We start from the raw sequence: 22200 nt of genomic DNA, 5'->3' as shown, positions 1-22200 counted from the left end.
CTTATTCAATGTTATTTTGGAGTAATCGCCTCTTAGGTAAACTGATTAATCTCATTGGCTGTTTGTTACCGTTTAGAGTGGTTCACGTGAGCAAGACCTTCGATAAAGTAATGAGTTTATGACCTGCTATTACTGGAGAATATCGTCGTAATCGCTGCTATTCCTCCTCGAAAAGTCATTGGGTAATTGGTTTCTAATTTGAGTAGATACCTTCCTGGAATCCTATAGAGATGACATATTTCGAGTCATATATGTACCTGCTTTATGTACCTAATTATATCTTATGTACCTTTACATACCATCTATTTGATTTTGTATCGCAATTTTCGTTGTAAAGATACGTTTCTTAAAAAGGTAAACAAATCTTTTTCTTATAACAGCCTTCTCTTGTAATTTTATTTAACGATCGCAAACCCGTATTTCTCAGGGTACCCGTACACTCGATAGTATTCGAACTATTTAATTCTAGTACAATAGACATAGGCATGAAAGAAAGACATTTATAAAACAACATACTTACACATTTGTTCTCGAAAGAGTTCGCCTACCCCTTTTTACTTCGATTACGGCAAAAGCGATGTGGGACGCTTCACGGAAATTTCGCTTCAAGTAGTTTTAACAAATAAAATTGGGTAATAAATTTCCTCATTTTCTTTATTTTCCTAATAAGCGAAAGCCAAACGCTCCGTCATCGCGTTCATAAATCAAATTACAAACAGGGAATTAAAGATAAGTGCTGTGAGGGTATTTAATTACGTTAAAGGTGACCCGAACCTTATCACATGTTCTGAGGGTCCGCTAATGGAATTTCTATTTATTCGACAACTGCTTATTACTGGAATTGCAGGTATTCGGCAGATGGTCAGTTTATTAAGTCACGAATGTCAACGACTTGCTTAATACGTAAGTCGTGGAATTATGACTATTTTCGAAGGCCATCGTTATGTACCTATATGAACGCGAAGAGAAGCCAGCGGCGGTATGCAAGTTAGCTGTGTGTCGTCAGTTGGCGGCGCGCCAGATATACTGCCTTATATCCAGCATCCCACCAGAAACTTGAACTTCATCACTCGAGACAGTTTTCTTAGCGAGGGGTTTGGAAGCAGTTTTATCTCGGTCTGCGTTCAAGCAGGAAATTGGTGGCTAAACTTATTGTGATGTTTGGTGGACTTTTAAAGGACTGATCAATTACAAAGTTTGATATAAAAACATATAGCATTAAAAAATAAATATTTGCAGTATAGATTTGCAATATTTGTGGTTCATTGGAATCAACGAGAATTTTTCATATTTTTTATCTGCTTTCAATTATTATGGCGTTATATTTTCTTCAGTTATTTTTGAATACCTAAGTGTTTTGAGCTTTGCAAATAGCTACTACTTTTGCTGGCTAGTGTGAGAAAAAATAAAACCCTTTAAGTAGATATATTTATGAATCCTTTATAACATCAAAACATACCTACTCAATGATGTAATGCTTACCTATTTCAAGGTTTACAATAAGATAGATATAAAAGTTTAAATGGGTTAACTAAGCGATGTTATAAGATTTTGGGTAAAACTCTGACATCATTCTCTTAACGTAACTTTTTTAAGTCACATAAATAACAAAAATGACAAACCAGAAACGCGAAAATGAATCTCAAATATTAATATTAAGTTATGCAAGACATAAACTTGAAAGCTGACATCATTCGCAGCAGGGAAATAAATGCGGGAAATAAACGAATAAAAACATAACAGTGAAAGTAACTCTGAGAGACGTCGAGGTGTCAACTCATAAATATATTATTCAGTTAAACGTCTCGCGACAATCTGATACAGTTCATGAAATAAACGTCGCCTAGTGGGCAAAGGCACGTTAAACTGTAGGTCCCGGCTGTCATTGAACATCCTTGGCAGTCGTTACGGGTAGTCAGAAGCCAGTAAGTCTGACACCAGTCTAACCAGGGGTCTAATAAGGGGTGTCGGGTTGCCCGGGTAACTGGGTTGAGGAGGTCAGATAGGCAGTCGCTTCTTGTAAAGCACTGGTACTCAGCTGAATCCGGTTAGACTGGAAGCCGACCCCAACATAGTTGGGAAAAAGGCTCGGAGGATGATGATAATATCTCGCGACAATCTTATACAGTTAATGAAATAACAGAACGAACAGGTGTCTGTCAATTGTAACACGAACCCACAAATTGTTGATTTGATTTCATTTACAGAAATGGAAATTGTTTCGCTGTTTCTTTTATAAAATTGCTATTTTCCTCGGAAGCTGGCAGCGCGGAGTTTTCTAATAAATGACTAACATAACTTATTCTCGTAGGTACTTTACGTAAAAACAGTAACAGTAGGTATGGCATTTCTAAAAGTCCTTTCAGCTAAAAGTAAGGTTACGCTCATTGACGGGTTATTTCCAGAAAGATCTATTTGTTCGGGATTGGCACAGGATAACATTTGTGTAAATTTATTTTCGTAATGATTATGACATAGGTAACTACATCCCCATACATTTCACGTACTTTTCAAACATCTGTGCCAAAATGCGGCGTTAGTAGGTAATTTCGTGGGCGGATCGTTTCACAACTTTTAATGTGAGAAAAATTCTTCAACATTTCCTTTCTTTATATTATATTTATATCTTACTTAAAACAAGCTATTCCCGCATTTTCTTGGATCTGTCTAAAATTGGGCATTCTATTCCCTTCCTCAGAGTTCAGTCTTTCTACAAACGCCAAATTGTTTGCATTCAGTTCAGCAGAGCGTTTACAAATTGGCCCAAACACTGTAACTACATTTCTATTTATTTACTTCTTTGTTAAACATATGCCACAAAATAGAAGGGTTTTGTGGTCTTATTGTTGGAACTTCATAATAAGGATTGCGATGTTGTAATTAGTGTGCAATAGCAGATACATCTAACAATGAACTTCTGCAGTTCCACGAATTGTCTATTTTCCCGAAGAAGAAAACATTAAATACGCTCAGTTTCTTTTATACCGATGATATCATAACTCAGCACACACCGCACGTATCGTGAACTCGTCAGTTTCGTTTGTGTCTGAGCTTCACGGAGACACGTGTAAGGGGGAGACAAGCTTAGAGCATTTAACGGAAAATTGAGATAATTTACTCTTAGGCGATGCAATGCAATAAATAGTCAGCTCACTCATGCATTTTATTTAGATCACATCGTTTCGCAGTCACTCGATAGGTAGGTATAGGTAGTAGTACCTACATATTTGTTTTATAGATATACCTAGGTACTTAATCATAAACTTGACGCACACACGATATGAGCATGAGCGGAACTCTCATAGCAATGACATCTCCGGTTGGTTACATACTCTAAGATGTGAGGATATACATCATTCCACTTCAAGTGTAGGAAGTGCGGTATCCCGGAATTCATTATTATGGGTCAACGCAAACGTTGATTTATGTGGAGGCAGAAATTGACTTTGCCCAGTCATGTGTAATCAGGTGAATATCGGTCCAATTGGTTTTTGTGAACGTCTACCTAATCAATAGCTCATCATTTAACTATACCTAGGCGTAGATCTGAATTTTCATCAATAAAGGCGCCGTTTATTTCATTTGAGCTAGGAAAGTGTAGGTAGAAATCATTGATAGGGGTTTAAATAACTCTATTGCCAAATCGACGAGGTAAATGGAGTCTGAACGAGCGAAGCTATCAATTTAGCCGGAGCAATTGAATCAGTTTGATCCGCGTAGGTAAGTAAAGGATTTTGCGATAAATTATATATTCAATTTGGATCATTTTAGCGCACAGAAAATCTATCTTCGATATGGAAATCTAACTATCCGATAGAAAAAATATAGGTACCTACTAAAATCAAAAAGTGATATTTATTGAAAATTCATAGTGGTTGTTTATTTGAAATTTTGTTCTATTTCATCCATTATGCGTGTTTGCAAACTGGCTGTACATTAATTTTACACTTCGCGGGATTTATTTCGTTCGCTATTTAAATCTGTGAACGTTTTGTGTTGGCATTTGAAATTCGAACCTCAGCCACCATGCTGCCAGATGTATTTCATATAGAACCTTTTTTAGCTATTTTTATTTTGGATAAAATCCTTTTCTGTTTTTTGGTGATGATATTCCGAAATGGTTTAGGCTATAAAAGCTGAATTAAATGGATTTAGTTTTTGCGACTCAAATTACAAGAGTATTGTGTAGAGATAGGAAAGCAAATACGAAATTCTTTGTCTCAAAAGTACCTACCTACGTTCCCTTAAGTGCCTAATATCTTGCTTTATGTGCCCCGGAATACAAGTTCACTTAGCTATGGAGCGGGTGACCGCTTTGACTCGATAAATTGCTTTCAAAGTTAACTTGCTCTCTACGTTGCAGAACTGCATTGATAGCATAATGGTTGTCGCCACTAATCGGTCTTACTGATAGAATATCGAAAACGCTCACGATATCCTCGTATGGAAATAGTTTAAATGGAACTTCGCTTATTTCATCATTTTAAGCTTACCCACACGTCTTTTTTAAGAAATAATCACAGGTTATGTTACCTATGAAAATCGTCGCGAAAAAGTTACGCAAACCCAGCTAAAATATGTTGTTAGTAAAGGTGTGTTCAAAGATGTAAACATCTGTAGGTACCTACCTAAGTTTTTATCTTATTTCTATAGGACAAGATAATAAAAAAAATATTTTACAATTTCCGTAAGTTTCAGGAAACAACGTCAATGTTAATTTATTGCTAAAATATAAATTTAGGTATCTGCTGTTGAACCAATAGGTATGTAGGTAAAGTTAGGTCACCTAACCACTGCTCCATTCGAATAACTAATAATTGCTTAGAGTTAAGTTATGTATATCGGTGACCACTCACCACATATTGACTTTAATTAGCAGTTTGTTTGGAAGCCGCAGTTTATTGGTTCCACATCTACTTTATTTGTTGACTTAACAAGTTAATGTTCATTTAAACACATCAGTGACTTAGCTTAGCTAAACGAGTTCACTCCTGCCGTCTAGTGGAGCAACAATCTTGCAACTGTAGCGCAACAAACAATTTATAACATAATTAAGTAATTTATATTAATCTTCAATAAGTTTAGCTGACGCTACATAACACTAATTCATATTCGACTAACTGTTTAGAAAATGTATTTTTGGCTTCTATTGAATTGGCTTTTCCGCGATAAAAACCAGGCTCCAACGTGAAAGGTTTTTCCAATAGTATTTCGTTATCTAAATTGTCATATGCTGATTATAGCATTGTTCAGACTGTCAATAATTCACTCCGCGCTGGACTGTCGATTGCACGCGAATGATAAAGCTCGAGCCTCAAGCCTTGCTACAGCAGTAGTACAAACTGAAATATTTGATGTTTTGCTCCATTTGAAAAGGCAAAATATCTTGATAGACACACAAATACATACGGTATAAAATAAATAAAAACTGCTTAAAATAAAAATCCAATTTATTAAGTTATTTTAATTAGGTACCTAGGTAATTTATTTTAAACTGAGTTTTTAAGTAGGTAATTACAAAATATTCAATAAGTTGTCACAAATATAATTTCTTTTCTCTAATAAAAAGCATAAGTTAAATTCAATTACAACGCCTATTCTCATTTGGTAGCAGATTAGCGCGGAGTATAACTGAATGTCGCGGCGTCGACTGAGCGGAGAGCTCGGCCATGCGTTACACACAGATATCATTGAAATTAATGGCCCATGTGGAGTGGTTTATCCCGAGTTTCTGTATTTGGACACATGGACGACTGATAGGTACCTACTGTGCGCTGAACTTAGGTACTAAAATTTTAGAAACGATTTAGGCATATTTTTTCTTTGTTTCAAAGTTTTTATTCGAGAATTTTCCTAGTTGGTCCGAAACGTTGAATTACATATTTTTCATAAACATTTTGAGTCTTTCTGCAGATGATATTGATTATGTAGGTACCATCTATTTGTAGACAACGTGTGAATGTCTGTCGGTACGTTGAGAAAGGTATTACAGAGCTTCTGTCTTAGGAATGTCGAAGGTATCTGCTGCTGGTGCAGCCAAGATATTTACAACGAAGCTGCGAAACTTTGGATAAGCCAATTTATTGGAGTAGATATATTTTAAGACACATGAATAAATAGAGTCTTTAATATCAAAATAAGTCGTACCTATACCTAAACATTGTAAATAGGTAATAATCTAGTAGAACTGCTACACTGCAAATAGACCCAGATCTCTTCCTCGTCATTTAAAGTTCGTTATTAAATAAATAAAATAAAACGTAATCATACTTTATTATCAACTAGCTTTCCGCCCGCGGCTTCGCCCGCGTGGAATTCGGTTATATTGCGGTATAAATCACAACTATAAGAAAACTTCTCATTCCCACGGAAAAATCTAAGAAGCGCTATGTAACGCTGGATACGATTAGTTGTTAAACCAAAACTGAATGGTACACTATATTATACGTTTTCCCTTGTGGAGCAAAAACATGCAGATTTTGGCAGATGAAAAAATATTTATTTCCAAACACCTTTTTTTTTAAGCGACGTAAAATCATGAAATGACCCCTCCCGCTGTGGGTTAGCAGCGGTGAGGGAGTGTCAGACTCTCAGATTCCACTGCTTACGTATTTTAAAAACACATCGTTACCACGTTTTAAAAACACCCAGCGCCATCTATCGCATACCTCAAGAACTAAATAACTTAACTAATACTTATACCAATTAGTAATTCGTTGAATTATAGTTATTTCAGGATAAGTAGATGTAAAAAAAACAGTTAAGACGATAAAACAAATTGTACGTCATCCCTCGGGAATTCCTCATTTTCGAGGATTCATTATCGTATCATTTAGCTTCTAAATTTATATGTTCATATTCGTTTGCAATATATAAGTAGATGTAAAAAAAAAACAGTTTAGACGATTAAACAAATTGTACATGATCCCTCGGGAATTCCTCATTTTTGGGGATTCATTATCGTATCATTTAGCTTCTAAATTTACATGTTTATATTCGTTTGCAATATATTACCTTGTTTTAAACGACACACAGCGCCATCTACAATCCATCCATCAAGCAAACAATATTTTTGTTTTCCCTCGGGAATATCTATTTTTTTTCGGGATAAAAAGTACCCTATTATTTAATCCGGACTTCTAACTTTACGTCTGCAAAATTTCAAAGCAATCGGTTCAGTAGTTACGGCGTGAAAGCGGAACAAACAAACAAACAAACAAACAAACAAACTCACTTTCCGATTTATAATATTAGTAAGGATAGTAAGGATTATTTATTATCAATTATTTATTTATGAAGGATCCGAAAGAAAAAGGCAGAGTCAACCACACGACGTTTATTTGGAGACCGACAGCACAGATACATTTTACACAGGAATGACATTCGTAATGACAATGACAGTGACATATTAAGTACCTGACATCACACCTCCACCGCTATTCTAGAATTAGGCTCACAATATGAAAACTTATAACTAATTTAACCTTACGATCCTTTAACACTACTTAACACTGATATTCTTATGAACTAGCTTATATATCATATCTTTGAACCGGTTTCCGATTCCGCCTGGGATAACGATTCACTGGTGACTCAGATGGCATTAGAACCTTAGGTGAGGACTGTTCAGCTTGTTCGCTCTGATCATTATTATTTTTAGCCTCTGTTTCTGTCAGAGATAGACCTTCTGAACCCTCGCTTAACGGCTCGACAACATTCTCCTCACCTTGCTGACTCTCATCATACCCTTCCGGACCGGTAACATCCGAAAAACAGGACCTACGCCGCATTTGATTTATGTGTCTTTTACATAATTGACCGCTATCCGCCACTACTGAATATCTACGTAAACTGTCCACCCCTTGTACTGTGCCTTTCACCCATTTATCCCCTGAGCCATACCCTCGCGCCCAAATTAAGTCCCCCTCTGTAAATTTACGCGGCGTTCCACCAGCGTATTCTACCTGACGCGTCTGTGCTTCTCGTACTCTGTGCTCTACGACACGATCAGCACGCAACAGATCTAGCCTCGACCGTAATGTCCGTCTTTGTAGAAGCATGGCTGGCGTTTCCCGGGTGGTACCGTGTACCGTATTGCGATAAGCTAAAAGGAAGGTTTGTAAAGCGGTATCAATATCCAACTGGTCCCTATACGCCTTCTTGATGGCTCGTTTACATAACTTAACTGCGTTCTCTGCTGCTCCGTTTGACGATGGGTGGTAAGCAGGTGAAAAATTCTGTTGTATACCATTATTTTTAAGGAAGTTTTTAAATTCAGCACTGGTAAATGGTGGGCCTTGATCCGATACTAACTCTTCTGGTAGACCAAATCTCGCAAAGGTGGATCTTAATACCTTAATAACATTGGCAGCGTTAGTATGTTTCATCTCAAAAACTTCAATCCACTTAGAAGTAGAATCGATTAATACAAAAAATGTTAAACCTTTATATGGACCCAGGAAATCCACATGCAACCTGGTCCATGGGCGCGTGTGGTACGGCCACGGTTGTATCGGAACCCGACAAGGGGCATCCGCCTCCGCCGCGCAAGTCTCGCACTGCTTGCACATATCTTCTACCGCCGCATCTATGTTAGGCCACCACACGTAACTACGAGCTAGGCTCTTTGTCTTCACTATTCCCATATGACTACTGTGAAGTTGTTTTAAAACTATATTTTGTAATGAAACTGGTACGACCATACGGTAACCCCACATCAAGCACCCTCCTTCTGTGTATAGCTCATTACGTCTTCTAAAATAAGGCTGAATTAAATCGTCCGAACAAGTTAGAGGCCAACCGGATTGGGTGTACGTCGTACGTGTCAAAATTATGGGTAACTCCGGTGTATAGTGCATCAAAACGTCACTACTTCCTAACAAGCGTTTAACCTTGGTGAATGCCTCTTGACACTCTTTACTCCAACTGAACTTAACACCTGCTCTAAGCAAGTTATAGAGTGGTGCTAGAACTGTACTAACATTCTTTACAAACTTGCCATAGTACATGACCATACCGATGAATGCTCTCAACTCACTGACATTCGTAGGAGGGGGTATCTTATTTATGGCCTTAACCTTATCTGGACAAGTATGAATGCCATCTTTACTAATGGTATGCCCTAAATAATTTATCGACTTCGCAAAGAATACACACTTTTCTCTCTTTACTCTCAGACCGTACTTCTTTAAACGATCGAATACCTGACATAAATTCCGCATGTGGTCTTCCCTAGTAAATCCTGTGATTATAATATCATCCAAGAAAACACCAACTTGAGGTATATCATTAAAAAGTTGCTCTAATCGTCTTTGAAAAATTCCCGGACTCGATGATAGTCCATAAACTAACCGGTTGTACATAAATAAACCCTTATGGGTATTAATCACAGTATATTTCCTAGTATCATCTAGTTCAAATTGAGCGTAGGCCTGTGACAAATCAATTTTACTAAAATGTTCACCACCCTTCAACTTAAACAACAGTTCTTCTACCCTAGGCAGCGGATAGCGGTCAACTTCTATAACTTTATTGAGTGTCAGTTTGTAATCAGCACAAATTCGAATGTTACCGTCCTTTTTGACGACTGGTACAATCGGTGTCGCCCAGTCTGAGCGCTCCACCGGTGAGAGAATGCCGTCGAGCTGCAGCTGGGCCAGCGCGCGCTCGACCGGCTCCCGCAGTGCGTAAGCCAGCGGGCGCGCGCGCATGAACACGGGTCGCGCTCCCTCGCGCACGTGCACGCTCACCCTGCCACCGGTGAACCGACCCAGACCATCCGCGAACACCTCACAGTATTTGGAACTGAAAGCATGCAAGTCAAAAACTTCATTCTTGAACATAGTCATATTATTACACTCATAATTCACAATAGGTAACTGTATTTTTAATTCGGCCATCCATTGCCGTCCTAAAAGAATGGTTTTCCCATTCTCTACAACAAATAATTCCAACCTCTTGCACGTATCTTTGTACTCAACCATTGGTAATATTACTCCTAGGGGTTTGACTGTCTCCCCCGTATAATATTTTAGCATTAAATTACAAGGCTCAAGGCATAAATCGGTAAATAATCTCCTATAACCTTCCTGGCTTATGCATGAGATAGCACTACCGGTGTCACATTCCATTTTAAGGTTTTTACCATTAACTTTTAACTCTATATATACCGGTTTGCATTTTGTAACGTCCAATTTACAAACATCAATAACAATTACCTCGTCACTCTCTGCACTTGTACTTCCATTGTCTTCCCTTGAGTGCTCGATGTCCACGTTGCAGTGTTCCACTACATTCGGGCACATGCGTTGCAGATGTCCCTGTCGGTTGCACACCCTACAAACGTAACGCACAAACTTGCACGTGGCTGTGTCGTGATTTGCACCACACACTTGGCACCGCTGCTGCGCACGCTCACCCAGCCGGGCGGGCGCTGGCGCTGCCGGTGCGCGCACGCCTCGCCTCCACCCGGTCCGCGTAGTGGTCTCCCGCGCCACTCCGCTGACGCCACGTGCGTCACTCCGCCTTGCCGGCCTCGCTGCTGACATTGCTTGGCACGGCACCGACGCCGCCGCCGCCGTTTCACTGCCCGTGGCTGACCCTCCATGTCTAACCACTTCTGCCGCGTCTTTTTCTGCCGCCTCCAAACTAACTGCCAATTGATACGCCCGGCCGAAACCCAACTTGCTTTCGGCGAATAGTCGCTGTCGTATCATTTCGTTGGTTATGCCACAAACTAGTTGGTCTCTCAAACTTTCTTCAAGCCAGGAACCGAATTCGCATGTCTTGGACATTTTCTTCAAAACCGCCGTATATTCCGATATAGACTCGCCATCTTTTTGCTTCCTGTGCCTAAACTTATATCTTTCGGCTAATTCGCTTGGTTTGGGTTGTAAATGCCTCCCCATAATGTCTGAAATCTGTGCAAATGTTTTGGTCGTCGGCTTTTCCGGTGTGCACAAGTTGACCAAAAGTTCATATGCATCCGCTCCCATCACGGTTATCAGCGTTGGTACTTGCAACTCAACCGCTATTTTGTTTACCAAGAAATATTGTTCTAAGCGTTCCACATATAATTTCCAATCGTCACTAAGCACCTTAAATTCGGCAATCTTCCCGATCGACATTTTGCTTGCTTGATTTTGTTTGTCCTCGTCGCCATTGAAGGATCCGAAAGAAAAAGGCAGAGTCAACCACACGACGTTTATTTGGAGACCGACAGCACAGATACATTTTACACAGGAATGACATTCGTAATGACAATGACAGTGACATATTAAGTACCTGACATCACAATTTACAAAATCATTACCTAAATAAAAATATTAACCTACTGAAAAGGCTTTGGGATATTTCCTTCTCCGCAACCTTCTCCCTATTCTACGTACGTCATCTTACAAAACGCCAAGCGCCATTTTTCGTATCCGACATTTCCTCCGAAATCCATCGACAATGGTCAGGAGAGGAAAATGGTTCTTAGTTCTAAATAGATGCCGTTTCTAAATGCGTAGTGCAGTCATGTTGACTAGATATTCTCATATTACAGGACTGGTTTGAGGAACATTATTTCTTACATCCATATTTAAGACAGTAATATTATCAGACTCGCATGTATGTGCCGAGGAAGGCGTTGCACTCGGGACAGTAGTGGTCGGCGTTGCGACAACCCTTCACGCAGTATGGGATGATCATGCACGGTAGAAGTCTGCAAATAAACAAACAAATAACATTAAAAGTAGGTACAAATTAGAATTTGTCATCAAAATGATTACTAATCTATACATATAATAAATCTGTAAAAAAACTGTGTCTGTACATTGAATATATTAAAAAAATAATAATTGGGTGGGGTTTAGAAACAGTAATGGAGCACAAATCCAAAAAAAAAATTCTGTCTGTATGTCTGTATGTCTGTATGTCTGTGTGTTTGTACACGCTAATCTTCGGAACTACTGGACGGATTTCAATGATTTTTTCTTTGTTGTATCAGCATTAAGCCTGGTCAACATATAGGCTATAATTTATCTTCGTAACTTGAAGACCTGATGCAGAACACCAACAGACCAACAAAACTATAAGAGATACAAAAATGGTGCCATAGCAAAAATTGTTTCATGTGATGAGCATTTTCAGCTGAGATAATAAATTTTAAGATCTGGAACACCTGATGTGGAACCCCAAGAGCCCAGCTTCTCTGTACCATATACAGGTATGAAGTTTTAGCAAAAGTTGTTCAACTTGATAAGCACTTTCTATTGACTTATACAAATTGAAGATCTAAAACACCTGATGTGGAACTCCAGGGGCCCAGCTAGACTATAGGTAGCATATAGAGGTGTGACGTTTTAGCAAAAGTTGTTCAATCTGATAAGCACTCTCTGTTGACTTATAAAAATTGAAGATGTAAAACACCTGATGTGGAACCCCAGGAGCCCAGCTAGACTATAGCATATAAAGATATGACGTTTTTGCAAAAGTGGTTCAATCTGATAAGCACTCTCTATTGACGTATATACATCGACGTATATACACCTGATGTGGAACTTCAAGAGCAATACTACACTTGAAATGCATAGAAACGAATGTTATGAAATAGGTATGGTGACACAAAACCGACGATTATCCCTTTATACACTATAGAAATGAACCCAAGGACAATCCCCGGTGGACGTCGTTAAAAAAAAGACAGTCCCCGGTTTTGCTAACTGTGGAAACTACTTGGGCTATTGTGATGGGATGCTAATGGACTAGGAATGGGGAAACTACGGGAACTATGGCACCTGCCGATGACAATGTATTAGATACATGTAAAAATTGCAGGTGGAGACTTCGCCAGCTCACTTACTGGGCCCCCGGGAATCAGTCACTGAATAGCAACAAGAGGGCAACATAGACATGAGCGGCTGAAGTGTGAGAATACCTCGGCGGATTTTAAACGCAGATTACGCGCTCCCTGTGGGTCACTTACCACGAGGCACCTATCCTCCGAGCAGGGCTACTAACCCTGCTCTAGCGACTCCACTCTGGACGGCCAAGCCAAGCCAGAGGCGTGAGACCTACCCCCGTCATGGTTCACTCCGACCGGCCGGAGATGGGGGACAGTATACTCTCCCTGGAGAACTCAGTATATGTATATAGCCCCGCGGGGTAGCTACTCCCCGTCATCAGCCTCAGATGTCCTGCGGTGCTTATATCTCATTATTATTGTCGTTATTATCTCAAGAGCCTTTGTCCCAATTATGTTAGAGTCGACTTCCAGTCACGATGCAATTGAGTACCAGTGTTTTACAAGGAGCGACTGCCTATCTGACCTCCACAACCCGGTTACCCGCTCAACCCAACACCCCTTGGTAAAACTGGTCAGACCTACTGGTCTGACTACCCATAACGACTGCCAAGAATGTTCAATGACAGCCGGAACCTACAGTTTAACATGCCTTCCAAATAACGGTCATTGGTATCCAAAATATACGTAGAAAGTACCTACATACGAACTTAGAAAAGTTGCATTGGCATTTACTTGCCAGACCTGGAATCAAAGACGCACGCTCATACTTGAGAGATTGGTTCTCTACCCACTAAACCACCACAACTTCCACTAAGTCACCACGACTTTGTCATCTATTTAATGTTTTTTTACGTAATAATATAATCACACTTTTATCCCTATGGTCGCGTCTATTGCGGTTCAGTTCTCAGCGTTTTGTTTAGTCTGCTGTGCTTTTGCCGTTGAAGTACAAAAATTAAATATATGGAACGATTCTAATGCGTATTCCGTTGTTTTCAAGTCAACGGGCCCTTAAAATTCAATATCAGACGATTCAGATCTTTGATTTTGCTGACCCCGTAGTCGCTGACATAAGGGACAGGATCCGCGTACGAAGTCGCGGGCAGAAGCTAGTTAATAATAATTAAATAAGTAGGTACTTACCCAACCATACAGAACGCGAGAGCACAAACGTGAGTTCTCATGGTGGCCTTGTATTCAACTTTAGTGGTAATCCTCTGCTGACAGGACGGGCAGGTCATTGGTGACTCCTTGGGGCCTATGAAGGGTCCCTGTCCCACGTTGACGGCTGGTACATAGTTCAAGTTCCCCTGGTACACGACTGCTGTGGGGTACGCAGGGTAGGTCGGTTGGGCAGTCACGACGGTCACCGCTGCGCCGACGCCGATGGCGGTTGACGTGGTAGAATGCATGGTGGTGGTGGTGGCAGCTCTCTCAGTGGGGGGCAGGTCTGTTGCGCTCTCGGTGTATGGTGGCGGCTGCCCCTGGCCTTTGGCTGGAAATAAACAGACTGTGTTAAGACATCTGAAGACCTGTCGTCCTACAGTGCGGACAGCCCCGAGGACACGGTGGACCACACTGTCCAGGAGTGCCGCGAGATGACTCCCGGCCACCGTAGGCGTGGGTCTGTGGGCGGTGAGTTCGGGTGGCTCATGGTCTCTCTGTCTGCTTAGACGACAGCCCCTGGTCGACGGCGCGCGTTGTTCCACGCGCTCCTCAAAGAGATGTCAGCAACCCCAGCGGGGCCCAGCAGGGCCAAGGCCTGCCGGGGCTGCGGGTTGCTCAAAAGAGATACCGCGGCCCTGGTACGTGAAAGGCCTATGACCGAACACGACGGTTTTTAGTCAGTAAGAGTCTGACACTCCCTCACCGCTGCTAACCCACAGCGGGAGGGGACATTTGATGATTTTTGACGTCGTTAAAAAAAAAACCTGTCGTCCTATGAATCGGAGTGTTGGTGTTGGGCATTGAAAAAGAGGGATGAGAAGAGAGTGCATGTAGTAGAAATGAGAATGCTGAGATGGATGGCTTTATCCATTCTTGTAACACCACATTTTTTTGCACCTATTATCTTAATTAGGTAAGGCTATTAAATTAACAATCGTGTCTAGTGGTATTTTATGTCGGATAGATTGAGTGGACCACCTTTGTAAGACGACTAAAAAGTCACGATGTATAATAGGTAATATCGGATTAATTCACATCACAATTTACAACTTTTACAACCAAAAATTATCACAGAACTGGATTTACGATAGTGACTTCAGTAATTATACCTAGGTACCTATAACAGATTAGATAAAATATAATCTAAATAACATATTGCTTTTAAAGAGGTAGGTAGGTAGATACCTACCTATTTATAGCCTCACTTTTTAGGGTTCCGTAGCCAAAATGGCAAAAACGGAACCCTTATAGTTTCGTCATGTCCGTCTGTCCGTCTGTCCGTCTGTCCGTCTGTCACAGCCGATTTACTCGGAAACTATAAGTACTACAGTGATGAAATTTGATGGGAATATGTGTTGTATGAACCGCTACAAAAATATGACACTAAATAGTAAAAAAAAGAATTGGGGGTGGGGCCCCCCATACATGTAACTGAGGGATGAAATTTTTTTTTTCGATGTACATACCCGTGTGGGGTATCAATGGAAAGGTCTTTTAAAATGATATAAAGTTTTCTAAAAAACATTTTTCTTAAAGTGAACGGTTTTTGAGATATCAGCTCTCAAAGTCGTAAAAAGTATGTCCCCCCCCCTCTATTTTTATAACTACGGGGTATAAAATTCTAAAAAAAATAGAGGTGATGCATGCTAATTAACTCTTTCAACGATTTTTGGTTTGATCAAAGTATCTCATAGTTTTTGAGATAGGTTGATTTAACTGTAATTTACGGAACCCTTCGTGCACGAGTCCGACTCGCACTTGGCCGGTTTTTTTTTTTATTTTTTTTTTTATCGACGTAAAATCATCAAATGACCCCTCCCGCTGTGGGTTAGCAGCGGTGAGGGAGTGTCAGACTCTTACTGACTAAAATCGTCGTGTTCCGTCATAGGCCTTTTATGTACCAGGGCCGCGGTATCTCTTTCGAACAACCCGCAGCCCCGGCAGGCCTTGGCCCTGCTGGGCCCCGCTGGGGTTGCTGACATCTCTTTGAGGAGCGCGTGGAACAACGCGCGCCGTCAACACGGGTCTGTCGTCTAGAAAGACAGAGGGACGATGAGCCACCCGAACTCACCGCCCACAGACCCACGCCTACGGTGGCCGGGAGTCATCTCGCGACACCCGGCGCCCATGGTGTCTACCTGGTCCAGCGCGGCGGCCGGGATGAGAGGTGCGAACTCTCTGGCGTTCCGCCTCCTCCTTCTCGAGCATGACCGCTTCGCAGAAGGAGGCGACGGCATCCCATTCCCTCTCGCCCCGGACCATGGCCTGAACCAGGGCCGGACGCGAGAGGTCGCCGCCGCCCAAAGCCTCGACGAGGACCCGGCGGTGCCCTTCCCATGCGGGGCACACCTGGACTGTGTGGACCACCGTGTCCTCGGGGCTGTCCGCACAATGGTGACACCCGGGCGCCTCCTCACGACCGATGCGGTGCAGGTACCTCCCGAAACAACCGTGTCCGGTGAGGACCTGCGTCATGCGGTACGTGAGGGCGCCGTGACTCCTCCCGAGCCACTCCTCAAAGAGGGGACTTACCGCCACGATGGTGGCGTGCCCTGCACTGGGTTGCGACAGTCGCTCCCTCCAGGCCACCATGAGATCGCGCCGGAGCTCCGCCCGCTGCGCGACAACTTGCCGCGGCAACGGGGTTTCTCCCCGGCGCTGAGCCTCCTCGCGCCAGTCGTACAGGCGCAAGAAGACCCTCGCCTCCAGATCCCACGGTGGCAGTCCAGCAAGTAGGCCAGCTGCTTCGCGGGAAATCGTGCGGTACCCCCGGATTAGCCTAATGGCTATCACCCTTTGGGGCACGTTCAGGCCCCGTAAAGGGCCATGGACCGCATGACCCCCGCGTAGAGTCTGCGGCAGGGGGCGTTTGGGCCGCCCAGGTTGGGCAGGAGCCGCTTGAATGCAGCACCTGCCTTCTCCAGTTTGGGGCCCAAACGTCGGAAATGCTCGACGAAGTTCCACCGGCCGTCGAGGACGAGTCCCAGGTATTTCATCGCCCTCTCGACGCCGATGGTAACCCCAACCACCGTGACCTGGGAGCCTGAAGGTGGCGCGTTCCGAAGCCCATGAAAGCACATGGCCTCGGATTTGTGCAATGCCACCTCCAGGCCCAGCAGCTGGATCCTCTCAATGACTGTCGCAACCCCGCGCGTCATTATGTCGGCCGCCTCCTGGTGCGACCTCCCTTGTGCCAGTACCAGCGTGTCGTCAGCGTAGCAGACCACGCTGACGCCGCTAGGGAGGTCGGCGCGCAGCACCCAGTCGTAGCCGATGTTCCACAAGAGCGGCCCCAGTACCGACCCCTGCGGAACACCGCACGACATCTCTCGCCGGTTCCATTCCCCGTTGTGACCAGGGTAAATGATGGACCTATCCGACAGATAGGCCTCGACCACGCGACGAAGGTAGGTCGGCACCCGGTGATACCGGAGTGCCTCCCTGATGCAACTCCAGGGAAGGGTGTTGAAGGCGTTGGCGATGTCAAGAGACACCGCCAAGACGACCCCCCCCGGGACACAGCATCCCCCGTCGTGAGAGCTCTCACGCGCATGATGGCGTCCACCGTTGAGCGCCCCTTGCGGAAACCGAACTGGTGGTCCGCAAGGTCCGGCCCTATCCCCCCAAGGTGCGCGACGAGGCGGTGTGCGACAACTCGCTCAAAGAGCTTGCCCACCTCGTCGAGCAGCACGATAGGCCGGTATGCGGACGGAGAGTCCGCAGGGCGCCCCGGCTTCCGTATGAGGACCAGTTTCCCTGTCTTCCAACGAAGTGGGAACTGGCCCCTCTCCAAGCATGCGCTCAGAAGCCCCTAAGTCGAGGCCCGAGAGCCTCAGGGCCAGGACCCAGGCCTTGCCAGGCAGGCCGTCAGGCCCTGGGGCGGTGTTTTTGGCTTTCAGCCTAGCCACCGCCACTCTCAGGTCCACCCCAGTCACCTCGGGGACATCGTCGTCGTCGGAAGTGTGGTCCGTCGTTGACACCGCGGGTTGCAGAGACATGGGCGGGGGAGAGTGTTCCCCGCGCGAAGGGAACAGAGCGCTCACCACCTCCTCCACCAGCTGAGGCCGAAGACTCTGGGTCAGCGGGGGGGCCCATGGGCGGAGCTTGCCCCGCACCATTTTGTACGGGCGCCCCCACGGGTCCCTGTCCAGAGACCCCAGCAGCTCCGCATTGGCCACCTCCTTGGCCTGGATGATGGCCAATTGGAGGGCGGTCTTCGCAGCTCTGTATCCCTCGTACAGCTCTGCTTCCCTGGCTTCTGCATCCGGAGGGCGGATGCGCAGCCTGCGGTGTCTGGTGTACAGGTGCCTCGCAGCGACGCACGCCTCTCGAAGGGCGGCGATCTCGCGAGACCACCAGTACACCTGGCGTCGGGCGCGTCCTGGCGGGGCTCGGGGCATGGCCACGTCACAAATCTCGGACATGGTCTCCCGGAACCACTCCGCCTCGTCGTTGATGTCGGCGGGCCTGTCCGGTGATGACACCCAGGCCTGCACGACTGAGGCTTCCAGGAGAAGCTCCCGGTCCAGGTGCCTCAGCGCCCAACGTGGACCACTCGGGGTCTGCAGGACCGGCGCGCTAGGGTTCTGGGCGGAGACGTCAAACCGGATGTACCGGTGATCGGAGTAGGTCTCCACCCTCTCCTCCACGCGCCAGTCAAAGACACGCGGCAGCAGAGCGGGGCTGGCGAACGAGATGTCCACCACTGACTCGCCCCGCATCCGTACACACGTGGGGACAGAACCCCGATTGAGGACGACCAGGCCTGCTTCCAGCGCCCAGTCCTCCACCATCCTGCCCCGTGCATCTGTGCGTCGGGAACCCCAGGCCAAGTTCTTGGCGTTGAAGTCCCCTAACACTATCACGGGGAGGGAATAACTTCCGACGACAACTCCAGGAGGGAGTTGTGGAACTCGGCGAGAGTTCGGCTCGGGGAGAAGTACACCCCCACGACGACTATCTCCCCGAACCGTGCTGCGACGCAACCCCTTCCACTCTTCACCCCTTCGAGGGAAGGAGTACCAGCGGCGGCCGACGATATGATGGTCACTGAGCCGCTAAGGTCCTTAACCCAGTCATCCCTGGGAAGGACAAAGTACGGCTCAGCGACCACGGCGATGTTGATCGACCACTGCGCCATGCTTTGGAGCAACAGATCCTGGGCACGGGCGCAGTGGTTGATGTTCGCCTGGAGGAAGCGTAGTGGAGCCAGATTAGCACTCCATCACGTCTTCCTCCTCTTGAGACGCAGAGACGGGCTCTGCGACAGCAGCAGTGGCGACGACGGCGTCGACAGCGGCGGCAGCGTTGGAGGCGGCGGCGGCCGCAGGAGCTGCGGTGGTGGCCACTGCGGAGGTGGTAGCGGTGGCGGCGACGGACGGCCCGCCCTTGCCCTTACCCTTGGTCTTGGCGGGTGGGGCACAGGACTTGCTCCCTGCCCGGTGTTCGGCCGGCTTGCCAGCAGCCGCGCATGCAGTGCAGTGCGGCGCGGCACTACAAGCCACGGCCTTGTGACCGGGCTGACCGCAGCGGAAGCTGAGGGCGCTGCGGTCGACCTCCGAGGTGCAACGGACACCCACATGATGCCCGACGTGGCATCGGAAGCACCTCAGCGGTCGGGGGTCAAGCAGCTTGACCTGCGCCGACACCCAGCCAACCAGCAATCTTCGGCCGTCAACGATGCGCTTGGCCGCCGTCACGGGGCAGCTCACCGTGATGGTGCACGTGCCCCTGAAGTCGGGACGTATGGTGCCCGCCTTCACTTCGTCGGCAGAGCACCCACCCGTCCTAGCGACGGCGGCCACCACCTCCTCCGCAGTAACTGAGTCGTCCAGGCCCATGATGCGCAGATCCGCGCACTTGTGGGGCCTGGAGACTCGGGCATCGTCCGCACTTATGGACGCCCTGAGCCTCTCGGCTAGAGCGTCTGCGGCGGGCCCACTGGCCGCTCCTGGGACCTCCAGCATTCGGGCGCCCGTTGCGGTCACCCTGAGCCGGAGGCCGGAGGTGATACCTAGCTCCTGCAGGTTCACCGCCTCCTTTGCTTGGGCGAGCACGTCGCGGTACGACACGCCCCTTTTGACCGCGTCCGGCTGTAGTGTGACTACTACAGCCGCGGTTTTGGGGGCGCGGAGTTGCGCCGCGGCGGCTCGCTCCCTGCGCCGCCGTTTCTGGGCCTTCTTTTTGGCCGCTTTGGCCGCCCTCCGTTTAGCTTTCTTCTCCCCCACCACCTGCCACTCAGGCTCAGTGGCAGAAGAGGTAGGGGCCGCTGACGGTGTCGGCTTCGGAGGGCGTTTCGCCACTGGTGCCGACGATGGAGCTGGTGCTGTCGTTAGCACCGGGGGCCTCTGCGCCTGGGCCGCCTTTGCGGTCTTGGGCTTTGGCTGAGCGGCCGCCCTCCTGGTCGGTCCGTTCGGCGCCGCGACAGGGGGCTTGCTTGGCGGTCCCCTTCTGAGTGGGGGTGCCGCTGCAACCGCAGCCGCATAGGAGGCCCTTTGGGCCGCTGGGGGCTTCGACGCCGCGAGGGGGGGGCGCAGAACCCTGCCCTCCAGGACTGAGAAGCGAGCCTGGAAGGCCGCCATCTCCTGACGGACTAGGGCCAGGATCTGGCTCTCAGCCGGCGCAGTCTGCGCCTGTTGCCTGGCCCCGCCGCGCTCCGCCGCCTGCTCGCGCATCTTGGCGAGGTCCGCCCGGAGACTCCTGTTCTCCTCCACGAGAGACTGCAGGGCGGCCGTCAGACGGGCCACCTCCTGCTGCAGTTTGGCCAGCTCGCTCACGGGAGCCCGGCCAAAGTTGCTCACCGCTGCGGCGGTGATGGAGGCGGTGGCGGCCTCAATGGCGCCGTCCTTGCTGGCCTTTTTTCTCTTTAAGGCCACCTGCCTGATGGCGGACTCCACCGTCTTCTCGAAGTCCGCCCTGCGCTCCCGGTCGGAGCCGATGGCCGACTCCTCCTCGGACGAGGAGCTCCGATGAGCCGCTCCTCCGCCACCTCCAGAAGCCCTAGCGGACCCTTCGCTGACGGGCCTCCTGGCGACCTTTTTGGCCGAGGCCCCGCGACCACCAGAGGAGGACCCGGGGTCTTCCCTCCTCCTCTTGAGGAAGGCGTCGGCCCGGTGGTCCTTCTTGTTGCGGGGGAGCTTAAAACCCCCCGCATCCCCCTCGCTGGACACGGACTCGGATTCCGAGTCCTCATCCCACTCCTTTTCGTTGTTTTTGTTGTGTGTGTTTTGTGAATCCATATACGTCCCACGAGTATGAGAGCAAGTAACCGTCAACCCCGGCAGTGGCCTCATACCGGGGCAAGCCTACATACTGTTGGGGGCGGCTGGCCCCAACAGGGGGGAGCGCTAACGACCGTGTCCCCCACGGCCATTCATCTCCTCGCCGCGCTCCCGAAACTTGGGATTGGGTGGTTTTTTCGGTAAATAACCTTATCTCTAATCAGGAATCAGTACCTTATCTAATAATTCAGATAACGCTATACGAGTGACGCTCACACTTTGTAAATAATCATTATTTATTTATAAGGTGAGTCAAAGCAGGAGGCAGCAACATTTTATGATTCTAAGAAAAATATCTACAAGGAAACTGATCGTGGATCTACAAAAAATAAAGATTAGCATATCAATCTATCTATCAAAACATTTTGTCAAGAATTCGTTTATCAAAATTTAAATTAAGACTAGTTTAGACTAGGCTAGTAAACACTTATTTACTCTGTCAGAATTATCACAATAACCATTATTTAGGAACTATTTAATACTTACGATCATCGTGATCCTCATAATCTGAACCGTCGTAAGTCATATCACCAAATAATTTTCCTTAGGTATTTACACTTGATTCACTGAACACAATAACTAATCACACTCAGAAACAAGTTGCACTGAAGACTGCTCAACAAACACTGTAAATATACACGTCAAAATCGATAGATTTATGTATAGATAAGCCTTATCTGAGTTTACGTGAATTCTGTACAAAGCTGTCAAAACAATGTCCGGTAAAATGCTCGTCGCGTGAGTAACTATTGGCGATAATATAATCCCACCCAAAACAAAAATGTGAAAGACTGCCAAGTTCGATAATATGGGAATGCTTCGCCTATAAAAGAAGTGAGATCTGAATAAGTACCAAGTTCCATACACATACCTCAGTTAAAAATAGTTACTTTTTAATGATGTTACATGGCAAGTTTTCATACATCTTGTTATAAACCTACTAAACGCAATGAATCAAGTATTTAA

At 46.2% G+C, this 22200-nt stretch overlaps 1 protein-coding gene across 4 annotated transcripts; it reads right to left on the bottom strand.

Moving 5' to 3' along the window:
* Window positions 1-7321: 7321 nt before the first annotated feature.
* LOC126054248 (uncharacterized protein K02A2.6) lies at window positions 7322-21874 on the bottom strand. Of its 4 annotated transcripts, none has more exons than XM_064039787.1 (3): window positions 21721-21874; window positions 13931-14282; window positions 7322-11704 (listed from the first exon to the last, which is right to left on the bottom strand). In XM_064039787.1, the coding sequence occupies exon 3, from the start codon at window positions 11124-11126 to the stop codon at window positions 7533-7535; it is 3594 nt and encodes a 1197-aa protein (XP_063895857.1). In that variant the 5' UTR covers window positions 11127-11704; window positions 13931-14282; window positions 21721-21874; the 3' UTR covers window positions 7322-7532. The 4 variants fall into 4 exon arrangements, with proteins under 4 accessions (XP_063895857.1, XP_063895858.1, XP_063895859.1 ...); XM_064039788.1 differs by lacking the exon at window positions 21721-21874 and adding an exon at window positions 14933-15073; XM_064039790.1 differs by having other exon boundaries at window positions 11295-11704.
* Window positions 21875-22200: the final 326 nt, after the last annotated feature.

Source organism: Helicoverpa armigera, chromosome 20 (genome assembly GCF_030705265.1).
Source record: "Helicoverpa armigera isolate CAAS_96S chromosome 20, ASM3070526v1, whole genome shotgun sequence".
Lineage (NCBI taxonomy): Eukaryota > Metazoa > Arthropoda > Insecta > Lepidoptera > Noctuidae > Helicoverpa > Helicoverpa armigera.
Note: the sequence above shows the minus strand (reverse complement) of the source record. Positions and strands in the feature narration are given on the sequence as shown.

Bases quoted from the DNA above. Each gene is read 5' to 3' on its own strand.
- LOC126054248 (XM_064039787.1), bottom strand. From the start codon at position 11,126: ATGTCGATCGGGAAGATTGCCGAATTTAAGGTGCTTAGTGACGATTGG.